This window comes from Neophocaena asiaeorientalis, unplaced genomic scaffold (assembly GCF_003031525.2).
Source record: "Neophocaena asiaeorientalis asiaeorientalis breed wild unplaced genomic scaffold, Neophocaena_asiaeorientalis_V1.1 scaffold134, whole genome shotgun sequence".
Taxonomy (NCBI): domain Eukaryota; kingdom Metazoa; phylum Chordata; class Mammalia; order Artiodactyla; family Phocoenidae; genus Neophocaena; species Neophocaena asiaeorientalis.
Genome location: NW_020185339.1, coordinates 25,738,082 through 25,751,701, shown reverse-complemented (window position 1 = coordinate 25,751,701; position 13,620 = coordinate 25,738,082). Strand labels below are relative to the sequence as shown.

The following is a 13,620-nucleotide window of genomic DNA, read 5'->3' as shown; positions in this document are numbered from 1 at the left end:
TCCAAAGAAATCAACAGGTGTTTACTGAATACATTCTGTGTTTTGGTGCTATAAGCATACACTTGTGTGTATATTTGGGGGAGGGGGAGATAGGAGTATAGGAGTCTGGGCCAAATATAAGACACGGTTCTTGCCATAGAGAACTAAGAGTATGTTTTTTAGTTGAGGAAATCAATTTATATATATAGTATCATAGTATACAAAAAAATAGGTGCCATGTACAGTAGAGAAAAAAATTGTTATAGAAACTAAATAAAGACAAATTAATGACAGCAGTTAGGAAAGGTTTCAAGAAGCGGGACTTGAGCTGGGCCTCTAAAGAATGGCTTCAGATGGTAGAGAAGAGAGGAGATTAGGAAGATAAGAGGAGTAAGTCAGGTGAAGGCACAGAGAGAGGCAGGGTATGGGCACCAATATATAGATGAGGAGAAAAAGGTATGTCTATGTCAACTTACATCCCATGTTAGGGATGTAAGTTGCATCTAAAGTTGGGTGGGGCGCATAGTGGAGGGGGCGCAGGAGGTGCTGACCGCAGGCTCCGAGCAGAGGGGCTGGTGGAGTGCCTTGGGGTGCAGTGTGGGGCACCCACGAGCCCAGGACGAGGTGTCCAATGAACAGACGGCGCCCCCAGGAGCCTTGCCGACCGGCAGGACTACAGAATGGTACCCCTAAATGGAGAGAGTTAGGGTTGATCAGAGAGGACGAGAGACAAGGAAGGCTTCTGAAGGAGAGCATCCTCCGATTCTTCCCCCACCTGAATCCCTGTTGCTATGGAGACCACCACATGGGACTGAGACCTGGTATGAGAGCCTGCACGCTGTGCTGAAGGCTCTAAATGCCACTCTTCACAGCAACTTGCTCTGCTGGCCAGGGTCAGACAACCTGACTGAGGAGAGGCAGGCCACCCTACCTGGCCGCGATGACAACTCCTACAGGTACATTCTCTTCATCATGTTCCTATTTGCTGCCACTGTGGGCAGCCTCATCCTGGGATACACCCGCTCCCGCAAAGTGGATAAGCACAGTGACCCCTATCATGTATACATCAAGAACCAGGTGTCTATGCTCTGATGCTAAGAGCCCGGGGATGGCGGAAAATCAAGATTCCTGAGGATTATCTTGTGGGGCCCCCAGAACTCAGCTATGTGTTACATCAGGCCTCAGAGTCCTAGTCTGTAAGATCAACAAGAAACAGTGCTAAGGGAGGTCATTTCTGGGGTAGGAGGAGAGGATCTGGCAGAACTAGGCCTTGTTGATAAGGATTTTTTCCAGCAAAATGACTTTACAGACAGTGGGAGCCCTATGAACAAATATATAAAAGTGGCACGAACTCCTAAAGTGGCAACAGATGATGACAAATGAGTGTTCTAGTGGCTGTAGTGTTGGGGGCTAGGGGTTAGAGGAAGTTGTAGCAGAGGGAAATGAGACAGAAAAATGCCCTGAGGACACATTTTTTGATGTGTTATCTTCAATAACCTGAGAAACAGCGATGATTATCCCGTAACACAGACAGGAAATCTAAGTTATGTTACTTACTTATATTTTTTCACATTTTATGTTTTTCAGCCCATTTAACATTTGTGATTTTTACTCCCTGTGAAGGAAGCAGAGCAAGTGCCATTCTGCCCATTTGGGCCAAAGCAGTGCCATGACTGGAACCCAGGTTCTCTGGTCTCCTTGCCTAGTGCTTTGCAAAACTCTGTGCTACCTAGGAGTGGATCTAGGCCTGAAACTTATATAATTCTGGGGGGCCCTCCTTAAGAAAAAGAATTTTAAAATATCTTATTTTTGCAAGTACTACAAAAACATATCACCATGTTAATACATTGTTAGGGCCCCTCCTAAGATCTTAAGGAGGAACCATGTGAGTACAGGGCCCTGACTGTTAAGCCTCATTAGCTCCATGGTTCCTGTGCCCCTCCAGCCATGTCCCAGTGCCCTTCCCAGCCCCATCTCCAGTCCTGGGGACTTCACTATCTCTAAGGCAGCCTCTAACATTTTGAATGAATTCTGTGAGAAATTTTCTGATATCAAGTTGAAATCTACTTCTAGAAGATTATTATCACACCTAGAAGATTATCATATTAAAAGAGGCAGGTACCTGATTCAGTGGAAAGAGAACCAGCCCTGATTCTACTACCAGTGTGGTGTATAAACTGGCTAGACACTTAAAAATAAATAAAATAAAGTTGGGTGGACACCATGGGGCTAGGTTATAGAAAGCCTGAAAAGCCAAATATAAATAGCCTTAAAGTAAGAGAAAACAGGAAGATAATGACAGATTTTGAGCAGAGAAGAATTTCAGGAAGTCTGGCTTTTTGACAGAATGAAAGGTGGATTAGAATGAGAGACGAGTCAAGGAGGCCAGCTAGGAGACTATGGAGGAATTCAAGCACAGTGACAGTGGATGGCAGGAAGAACAGAAAAGAACAGAACAGTCAGAATTTGAAGAAAGAATAAAACAACTCAAGATTTTGATAGTACTGCTATCAGTGAATAACAAAGGAGAGGAATTGGTTTAGGGCAGGGGTCCCCAACCTGTGGGCGGGCCGTTACCAGTTCGCAGCCTGTTAGGAGCTGGGCCGCACAGCAGGAGGTGAGCGGCAGGTGAGCCGAGCAAAGCTTTATCTGCTGCCCCCCATCGCTCCCATCACCCCCTGAACCCTACCCCTACCCCCCCACTCCCACCCTGCCCGCGGTCCTAGGAAAAACTGTCTTCCATGAAACCGGTTCCTGGTGCCAAAAAGGTTGGGGACCGTTGGTTTAGGGGACAAGGAGTTCCCTAATTGACAGCCATTGACATGAAGATTTGAATGACAGAAAGACAGCCAAGTAAGTGTTCAATAAGGTGTTGAAATACATGTGAGATAACCAGGTCTTAATTCAGAGATACGAGAATCACCAGACTAGATAGGATAGCTGAAGTGTGCAATGGGGCGAACACTCCAAAACAGAATGCGAAGAATAACAGGAAAACATTTTATCTCCTTGGGATTGTCCTGTATCAATTTCTCTCCCCACTGCTGGAGGGCGGCATAGGCCTTTCCAGGCATTTGGAATAACCTCTCCAACTTGATAACTTTGACCCAAATTTAACTCTTTCATAAACTTCTCCAGTCAATTTCACTTAATAATAATTCTTAGTATTGATATTGTTTGTATTATTCACTTATACTTGACTACAAATACTAAAAATTTTTTTCATATATACATGCCCTGACAATAAACTTAAGTATGTGTTGCCTACATATATGTTTACGTCCTCTCCACTCTTTCCAAGGACCTCCCCCAGGCTTTTTTAAGGATCATCAATGACAATGTCCCCAACTCAAGCAAAGTGCCTGGTGCAAACAGTAGATACTCAACAAATCCTTGCTGAATTAATAAGGAACAGGAGATCTGTAGTGCAAGCCCCTTTCTTCATGTACAGAAGTATGGTAGGAGGTCCTCTCTTTCCTTCTCTGTGTCTCAGGCAGCATTTTGGCTAGTAGTACTTAGAGAAATTGTGCCTTACCTGAGTTATTAACTGATATAATAGAGTAATCACCAACTAAATCCCCCATTGGTTAAACATTGGGGTAAGCTTGCTTTAACTCAGGTTAAATCAGAACCTCTCATGGTATCAAAAGAAAAAGCCCATTTTGGTTTGTCTGTTTGTCTAGCTGAAAATGGCACAACAGAGCTGCTGCACGGTTTGAGAGCAGTTGCTGAGAATGCTCCCTTGAGAATCGCATAGGTAAGCAAAACAATATCCAAAAAAACCAGTGAGAGGTTCCAGGTCACCCAAATCGGCCTAGAAAAGTCCCACTGACTAAGTGTCTTGTTTGTCCTCAATGGTGTCTGGGTTCGTAAAGGGAAGTTGAATTTACAAACTGACAATCTGCCTACAGGGGGTGGGGGGAAGACGACACTGACACCCAGTGGAAGAGAAGTAGCCAGGCTAGGTCAGCTCTCTTGCTTTCTTTTGTTCACCCCTTCACTGTGGGTAGGGAGAAATGTCAAAGGCGTCTTTTGTCTGTAAATCTTCCAAAGTCCTAATAAAAAGAAGGCAAGGAGGGAACAGACTGAAAGAAAGCTACAACAAAACCTCAACACACCCACCTCGAAAACCACAGAACCCAATCGTATTAAAAACTGAGAGTGGAGGACACAATAGAAACTTGGGAGCTTTTAGTGTTCCTCTTTCCTGATTAAATGCAGATCACATAAGGGCTCTTAATGGGAGAAGGGGAGTACAGCTCCCAGTACATCTGGTCCCTGGTATTAATCTTAACTGTCTGGTGATATCAAGGCACATGGCTTCTGGGGCAGCAAATACCTGCAATGATGACTGAGTCAGTTCGGGCTGGGCCAAATTTCAATGTCATCTCATGCTTGTGTTTATGAACTGCCAGGTGGTCCTCGTTTGTAAATCTCTGAAACGAAACAGAAACAGAGATGTGAAAAAAAAATAAGCCATTCAGTGCCTTTTCAAAATGTCCTACCAAACATCCTGCAACAAGGTTGGTCCTTGGAAAGAGGGACTGGAGAAGGAATAGAAAGGAGGAAAAAATGGAAATGATGGAAAAGGAGAGAAGATGGATTAAAAAGGAGAAAATAGGGAAGGAGAAAACAAAGCACTAGAAATCTTGGAGGAGAGGGTAAGGGGAAGACCATAGCACCAACTGCTCTGTAATATCAGGTCCAAACTAGAGAAATGGACAGATTGTTGGTGAAGTGGGATCCAGGAAGGAGGTTCCAAATGAAAAAAACATTAAGGCAAACTCGTAGCAAACAAGGGGAAAATAATTTTTAATAAAAATAATAAAGAGGAGAAGGGAAAGGCTGGGTACTAGTTGGTCATCAGAAAAATAGGAAATTCAGAATGAAGTTCTCCACAGTGGGGCTGAATTGGACTGTTTATGAGCGGGCTAACAGGGAGATAAATTATGCAGGATTAGGAGAACAATTTAACTTCCTGGCCCCCACAGTGCTGCAGCAGGCGTCTGCCCAGATCTTTGGCTCAGGGTTTTAATGAGCCAGGATGGAGCTGTAGAGGACAGAGGCCCAACAGCCAGCAGTAATGGCACACACCAGCCCCATTGGCCAAATGCTGTCTCCCTTAATCGGGCAGGCCGCCTGGGCTCCATCAGCCATAAAGGGGCCAGTGCAATGTTGTTGGCTATATAATGGTAGAATAAAAATGCAAGCAAAAAATTTTTTTTGGGTAGGGAGAAGCCTGTGGCCAGTATGAGGGAAGGGAAAAAGGAGATGGTATAGAGATTTTATTTATTTAAGGGTTTGGGTGAAAGGACAATGAAAATGTGAGGCTAGGTCTGCTTCAGTTTATGACTAAGTAAGACAGTGTTACTGGACAATAATTTATGCTCCCACCCCTTCTTCAGAAGGGGGAGGTGAAGGGAACAGATGAACAGCAGTAATTCAGAACAATGATACACTCAAAATTTCCTCTGAGGCTGGCTGGCTAGTTCCTTCATTAAAACATGCCTGCAACACAGTAACAGCTTGGATGCTGCAGTTTTCCACAGCTCTTTCACCAGCCAGGCTCCAAAACATGGTGCTATTTGTCTTTTTGTTTCTAAAAATAATGATTGGTTAGTCCTCTCTTTTCACTTTCCTCCTTAGATAGATACACACTTCCCACCAAAACTACCTTTAGCCCTCTATCCACAGCTCTTCCTGACTGCAAACCAGACAGGAGTTGGCCCCATCCTAGCACCTATCCAGTCAAGAAAGCATCACTGAACTGTTTAAATTCCTTTATTTTATCTATAAGTAGCTTTTCCCAAATTTGCTCTGAGCCCTATCATAACTAAAGCCAGCTTAAGACCTAAAATCCTTCCAGGCTAGGCCTATAGGCCTGAAGGGTGAAGGAAAATTTCAATTAAAATATGAAGAATCAAGAAGTACAACAGTCAAAAGAACACTGCCTTAGTGGTTTCCAATAGATCTAGGACAAAACCGAATAAAGTGTGGGGATATTTAGCCAAGAACTTTAGTTTTCTCTATCGCTGGTGAACCGTAGATATCAACTTTGTCAGTCACAGATTTTTCCTAATGAAAGAAGGGTGGGGGTGGGAAAGGGGGGGAACAGTCTGTTAACCATGGGTATATTTCTAGGTTAAACAAGTCACCGTGGAGGGTCTGGGATTGCCGGGTATTCAGTAAAAGGAGATGAGCAGAACTAGTCTAAAAAGGAGGAAAAAACCATCATTTCACAAGGATAGGAAGAATAGTGGATAAGACGGGTATACATTTTCAAAATGTAACAGTAATAACCATCTTTTTTCAAAAATACATTTATAGGTAACTTCAAGGAAATTTCCTGTAGGTAGCTTTAAAAAATTGGCACAATGTTCCAGAATACAGAAGAATGACTTTCATGCAAAAAAGTCCTTTTCTACTATTGGAAATACAGCTTATCCAAAACTGCTTGGAAGACGATTTTATTTTATTTTAGAATTTATTTTATTTTATTTATTCATTTTTGTTGGCTGCGTTGGGTCTTTGTTGCTGCGCGTGGGCTTTCTCTCTAGTTGCGTGAGCGGGGGCTACTCATTGCAGTGGCTTCTCTTGTGGAGCACGGGCTCTAGGAGCACGGGCTTCAGTAGTTGTGGCACGCCGGCTCAGTAGTTGTGGTGCACGGGCTTAGCTGCTCCACGGGCATGTGGGATCTTCCCTGACCAGGGCTCGAACCTGTGTCCCCTGCATTGGCAGGTGAATACTTAACCACTGCGCCACCAAGGAAGTCCCTTGGAGAAAGATTTTAAACCTCCAGGTTTCGCTCTCGTTAGGACGACTGTTTAATATTTTAAAAGGCAACTCCGCTTCTTGTTACAACTTCTCTGCACAGTCCTGACTTGCTTGTCCTCTAGTTCTTGTTTGTCCTCTAGTTCTTGTTTGTCCTCTAGTTCTCTGCTGCACACCCCCCACTCCCTTCTACACCGCCCTATTCCCCTTTGAGCTCTTTATTTTTTCCAAATCAAAAGCTGGGATATGAAGAGAACTGAAGGTGACTGAAGGGATCTCCCACCTATCAGCATCTCAGAGGGTTTTGATAACTGTGAAGTGGGTAGAAAAAAAAAATCACGTCTTTATTTTCACTAAACTCTAACTGAAATTTAGCATTCCTAATTCATAATAGAAATTGCACACATTTTCATATCACATTATAGTTATTGTAGATATCTCAAAATAGCCTTTATACTCATCACTACTTCAAAATTATGATAGTCACTAGACCTACCACTAGAACTTATAGACAGCATTATGCTTAAAAAAGCACATATGTTACATTATCAAATATTTTAAAAACATTTTTAATAACTATATATCAAAATAATTGCTTCCTTTATAATCCTATGTCTTTTATTTTATTGATTTAAAAATATTATTCTGGGGGCTTCCCTGGTGGCGCAGTGGTTGAGAGTCCGCCTGCCGATGCAGGGGACACGGGTTCGTGCCCCGGTCCAGGAAGATCCCACATGCCACGCAGCGGCTGGGCCCGTGGGCCGTGGCTGCTGGGCCTGCGCGTCTGGAGCCTGTGCTCCGTGGCGGGAGAGGCCACAACAGTGAGAGGCCCATGTACCGCAAAAAAAAAAAAAAAAAAAAAAAAAAAAAATTAAAAATATTATTCTGAGAAGGGGTTCATAGGCCTCACCAAACTGCCATTGGGGGTTATGACACCACAAAAGTTAAGAATCCCTCCTGACTAAATCAGGTAGTATGCTTCAGAGGATGAGCCAAAAGGGCAGAATTTTAAGAAGCAGGGCACTGGCCTGGTCTCGGCTCTGGTCATCTCTCCCTGCTATTTCTAACACAGTTCTTGTATGCCCAGAGTAGGAGGGAGAGAATAAAAGTTTACTGAAGTTTTTTTTTTTTTAAATCAAAGTGAATGTCACTCTGGCTATGATTTTCATTGTTCCTTATATTCTCTCTCGTTTTAAGAGTTAACTCAAGAATTCTCTAGATCAATCTTGAACCACATGCTTAGGAAACCATACCTCTAAAAGCAATTTCTCAATTAAAACATCTAAAATTATTAAGTGATAAAAATTTGACCTTATTAAAAAATAGATTAGGGGCTCCCAAAAGGATTTCCTTTTTGAATTACTGCCCATTTAAAAATCTAGCTCTCCCACTTGTTAATACCCTTCGTGGGTCTTCCTTTGTTCTTTGCTCTTACCTATGACTAAGGTTATGGCAAAGAGCCACTCAATTTAGGGAACATTCACTGTGGTTGTAGGGTAAATAATGATAATTATCAATAAACATGTAGATATTCACCATCTCCAAGAAAACTGAGGGCTGATATTATTCAAAATGGGGGCTAAAGAATTTGAGTTACAGTGGATCAGGAAGGCATTTTATATGCCTTGGGAGAAGATTTGAATAGCAACACAATAAAGTTTAGAGTCTTATTAGCTCAAGTAAGTGAATCAGGACAGCTTCTTGGCATAAATGGGAGAGGGAAAGTATTATGTGCTAATTTGTACCCTATCTTTAGACCAAGATGATTTAGATTTGCCCTATCCAATACGGCAGCCACTAGCCGCGTGTGGCTACTGAGCGCTTGAAATGTAGCTAGTCTAAACTGAGATGTACTGTACTAAGTCAAAGATTTAGTACAAAAAAAGAAAAAGAGAATGTAAAATATCTCATTAATTTTATTTTCATTATATGTTGAAATGACAATATTTTGAATACGCTAGGTCAAATAAAATATATTATTAAAATTAATGTCACTTGTTTATTTTTGATTTTTAATGTTTCTACTAGAAAATTTAAAATTAGATATGTAGCTTGCATTTCGTGATTTGCAATATATTTCTTTTGGACAGCTCCGACCTAGATAACATGCTCAAAGATCTAATGGGAATTTTAATCATGTGCCAAACTTGATTCTTTTTTTTTTTTAATTTATTTTTTTGGCCATGCCACGTGGCTTGTGGGATCTTAGTTCCCCAACCAGGGATTGAACCCAGGCCTTCAGCAGTGAAAGTGTGGAGTCCTAACCACTGGACCGCCACGGAATTCCCCAAACTTGATTTTTTCCCCACAAACACAGTTTTTCTAAATACAGTTTATACTATATGGCAGTGGTTCTCAACAAGGGGCAACTCTGCCCCCGACATTTGGCAATATTTGGAGAAATATTTGCTTGTCACAACCTGGGGGATGTTACCGAACTCTAGAGGGTTGAGGCCTGGGATGCTGATATATATCCTATAGTGCACTGGCCAGCTCTCCAAAACAAAAAATTATCTGACCCAAAATGTCATTTGTGTCTCTGCTGAGAAACCCTGCTACAAGATAACAGGGAAAGAAAGAAACAAACAAACCAAAAAAAGGGCTGTTTTTCAGTTTCTCTTGCCAAACTGCCAACACATGTTTTTGGATCTGAAACTTGGAAGGAAAAAAACAGGCAGAAAACTCCCAACCTCATTTCATAAAATGGCTGATGTACTACTGATCTGCAAATACCTAGGATAGGGAAATTAGGAAGATGGAGACAGAAGGTACTGTATGTAATTGGGAGAAAAGACTAAATGGAATTCTAATGCACTGCCTTGTTAGTAGCAAGGAGATAACAGAAAAGGCAAATCAAAACAATTTTGGTTACTTCTGAATTTTACTCCCCAGTGGAGGAAAAAAAAAATCAAGAAAGGAAATTTTCTTAGTTTAAGAAATGTTAAGAAGCATAAAATGGAATATCAGGACTATGAGGAAGTCAATCTGAAAAGTGGTATTAGTATTAGGATGGGCAGTGAAAGTACAGTTTTGATAAAAAGTTTCCATTTCTAGGAAGTTTCATTCTCACCCATCCTGCTGTGATGAGAAACTGGAACCCTGGGACTTCCCTGGTGGTGCAGTGGTTAAGAGTCTGCCTGCCAATGCAGGGGACACAGGTTCGATCCTTGGTCCAGGAAGATCCCACATGCCGCAGAGCAACTAAGCCTGTGCGCCACAACTTCTGAGGCTGTGCTCTAGAGCCCGCGGGTTGCAACTACTGAGCCAGTGCACCACAACTACTGAAGTCCACGTGCCTAGAGCCCGTGCTCACAACAAGAGATGCCACCGCAATGAGAAGCACACACACCGCAATGAAGAGTAGCCCCCGCTCGCCACAACCAGAGAGAAAAGTCCGCGCGCGGCAATGAAGACCCAACGCAGCCAAAATAAATAATAAATTAATGAAAAAAAGAAAAGAAACTGGAATCCTACCTACTAGCAAACTGACAAAATAAGCAGAGCCAAGTAAAGTTAGGAATGGCTTGAAGAACAAGCATGGTGTGAACTGGAAATCAGGAATACATGTCAATGAATGAAGCCTTAAATTTAAAAAAAAATTTGTTTTATTTATTTATTTTTGGCTGTGTTGGGTCTTCGTTGCTGTGTACAGGCTTTCTCTAGTTGTGGCAAGCGGGGGCTACTCTTCGTGCCGTGCGCGGGCTTCTCTCACCGCAGTGGTTTCTCTTGTTGCGGAGCACGGGCTCGAGGCGTGAGGGCTTCAGTAGTTGTGGCACGAGGGCTCAGTAGTTGTGGCTCATGGGCTCTAGAGCGCAGGCTCAGTAGTTGTGCTGCACAGGCTTAGTTGCTCTGCGGCATGTGTGATCTTCCCGGACCAGGGCTCGAACCCGTGTCCCTTGCATTGGCAGGTGGATTCTTAACCACTGCACCACCAGGGAAGTCCCTGAAGCCTTAAATTTTTTAATTTTTAAAAAGTTGATGTATAATGTATACAAACTGTAAAAAATCTCAAGTATACAGCTCAATGAATTTTTATATAAGTACATGCTGGTGTAATTACAACCCAGATCGAGAGATGAAATATTTCGGGCACCCCAGAAGGCCCCCTCATACCCCACTTTTCTTAAGCTTTTAAATGAAATAATTATATAAAACACTTAGTACCTGGCATACAGCATGTATTCAGTTAGTTCTCTCCTCTTTCCCTTTTCAAATCTCAAGGCAGACCGGTATTGTAGTAAAAATTAGTTTTTCTTTGTAGAATAATTCTAAATAAGTCAGTGCTTAGAGTTCTTTTACTAATCCTGTTAAGACTAGTCTCCCAGAAGCTTTCTGAAACAGCAACACTAAACAGAATTGAAGAGAAGGCTCAGGGCAAATGAGAGCTCAGGCCAAACTAAAGCTAAATGTTTGTCTTTTGACTCTGAGCCAAGCACAAGCATATGGGCATCAGAAATGTAGTAGTTTCAAGTAAATCCTTGGTAAAGTTTTGTGACTAATGAAATTTCTGTGCAGTATGCACTCAACCCCTAGCCAAATTCATTCCTGAAATGTTGTTTTTGGCCACCACAGCTCCAGTTTCCATGTGGATTTGTCTCACATTTAAAAATGCTCTTATATCCTGACCTATGATTAATTCACGTCACTTTCCTTGTTTTAGAAGAGTAGGCTGGGGGAAGGAGACAAATCAGAACTCTTTAGTTATTAGGAAATGAGCCCTGAATGCCTAAACTATCAGGCAACTGAATTTATATTTATGATAGTCTGAAAGTCACTTACGCTGAAACCTAACTACTCTCTTCTCCAAAGTTTGTGGGTTTGGCAGCGCTTCATGGACAGAATAGCTTTCTTTTATTACAGTATCTACACTTGGGCATATTCTGATGAAAGAAAATAGTTTGAAAAAGCAGGAGAAAACTGAGAACTATAGGTAGAAAGCTATAGAATACAGTGATCTTGGTGCTGAGTAGGGTGGCAAGAATAGCTGACCTTTTTTTGAACACTATTTAATCACTTCAGCTGATCACATATCCTGAAAGAAGAAACTGGGAGATCAGCAACAGTCTTAATAAGGCTTCTCACCCTCACTGCAGAGCTTCTATTCCCAATGCATCATTTATATTTGGGAAAGCAGGGAAAGGGAGAAGGGAAGGGACTAAATACACATACCTCAATCCAACATAACTTTCGTTTGTACCTTAGTCAATCTTAGGCTCCTGCTTTCTACTTCAAGATGCTGCTGTTTACAAAATGAGTCACACATCCTGCTTTGAATGCTTCATGGCTCTTGAATGAATCATTTCAAAGTACAGGATTTTTCAACAAATAAATACAACCACAGCAGCAGCAGCTCATAGGCTGCATGTGTGAGCAAGGTAATTTACAGAGGAAAAATAAGAACAGGAAACTTCTTCTCAAAATATTCTAAGAGAAAATGTTGTCAGGGGAATGAAGGAGTATAAACTAAAGGGAGGGGGAAAAACCCACCAAATTGTACCTAAGGTAAATTTCTTTGTCTGTGGATTGAGGAATTTTCTGCTTGGGGAAGGCTGTTTGAGTGTCTTAGAAGATTCTGGCAGCTGACTAAATTAGTCCCTTGTAAAAAGAAGGAATTTTGAGAGGAGAGACATTATTTGATAGTTGGTCTAGCAGAGAAGCCATCTGATAGAATATATGCCCCTCAAGGGCAAGAATCCTCATATGTTTGCTCGTGGAAGTATTCCAAGCACTCAGAACAGTACCTGCACATAGTGGATGCTTAATAAACAGCTGTTGAATAAATGCCAACTAGCATATCTCATTAAAGGGCTACAAAGCATCCCCAACTTATAAAACTCTTATCCATGTGTACAATGGCAGGAGTATTTTCATCATCAACATTCAAAAGGACAGTTGATATTATAAACACCAGCTCTTTCCTATGGAACTAAAGGCTGGGCCCAGTGGGGACCAAGAATACCCTAATGGGAGGAGCTTAGAATAAGAAACAAATAGAATTTCAAAAATGAAGACAACAGGAAAAGATCAAAATGGCAGCAAAAGGGATTTAAATCACTGGGAAGAATTTCTTGACTCAGAGGGTGGGGGCGCTGAAATCATTTCCAAAGGAGATTTTAAAGCAATGTAAAATCTATTAGTTTTCTGGTCCTCTTGTATTTTTTGTAAATGATTTTTTAAAAATAATTTAGTATTTTATTTATTTATTTTTGGCTGCGTTGGGTCTTCGTTGCTGCGTGCAGGCTTTCTGTAGTTGTGGCGAGCGGGGGCTACTTTTCATGAGGTGCACAGGCTTCTCATTGCAGTGGCTTCTCCTGTGGCAGAGCACGGGCTCTAGGCGTGTGGGCTTCAGTAGTTGCACCACACAGGCTCAGTAGTTGTGGCTTGTGGACTCTAGAGCACAGGCTCAGTAGTTGTGCTGCACAGGCTTAGTTGCTCCGTGGCATGTGGGATCTTCCCAGACCAGGGCTTGAACCTCTGTCCCCTGCACTGGCAGGTAGATTCTTAGCCACTGCGCCACCAGGGAAGTCCCTGGGCTTCTTGTATTTTTATAACTTTATTTTCTCCTATTTTTCCACTAACACTTTCTATCCAGGTCAGTCTCTACTGATCTGCAAAATCCACCTGTTTTCAATTTTGTGCCTCCATACAATCGCCCTATTCTCAGACATGCCTTCCTCTCTCCCCTCAGTTTATCCAAATACTACAACTTTCCAAGGTCCAGCTGAAATCCAATTGCTTTTTGAAAGCTTCTCTAATCTTCAGTAGTCTATCTTTTCTGAACTTGTATGGTACTCTGAACAATCTGCACCATATAATTTAGAATTCTAGTCTACATGGCCTCACTATAAAGGATATAGTTTTATCCTTTAA

The 13,620-nt window shown here is 42.0% G+C and overlaps 2 protein-coding genes across 6 annotated transcripts in view; one reads left to right on the top strand and one right to left on the bottom strand.

The window, feature by feature from the left end:
- The window catches only part of LOC112394054 (cyclic AMP-dependent transcription factor ATF-7), a 93,400-nt gene that overhangs the window by 25,626 nt on the left and 54,154 nt on the right, over positions 1-13,620 (bottom strand). For all 5 annotated transcript variants that reach the window (XR_003002085.1, XM_024736566.1, XM_024736563.1 and 2 more), the window contains exon 3: positions 4,319-4,415. Coding sequence is in view for 4 of the 5 variants with exons in the window: in XM_024736566.1 (XP_024592334.1) it covers positions 4,319-4,415 (97 nt within the window). In the remaining variant the exon portion in view is untranslated. The remainder of the gene's footprint in view (positions 1-4,318; positions 4,416-13,620) is intronic.
- Positions 673-1,071, top strand: LOC112394056 (potassium voltage-gated channel subfamily E member 3-like). Its single transcript, XM_024736568.1, has one exon. The coding sequence runs from the start codon at positions 673-675 to the stop codon at positions 1,069-1,071; it is 399 nt and encodes a 132-aa protein (XP_024592336.1).

Excerpts from the sequence above, each read along its gene's own strand:
- LOC112394056 (XM_024736568.1), top strand. The coding sequence starts at position 673 with ATGGAGAGAGTTAGGGTTGATCAGAGAGGACGAGAGACAAGGAAGGCT.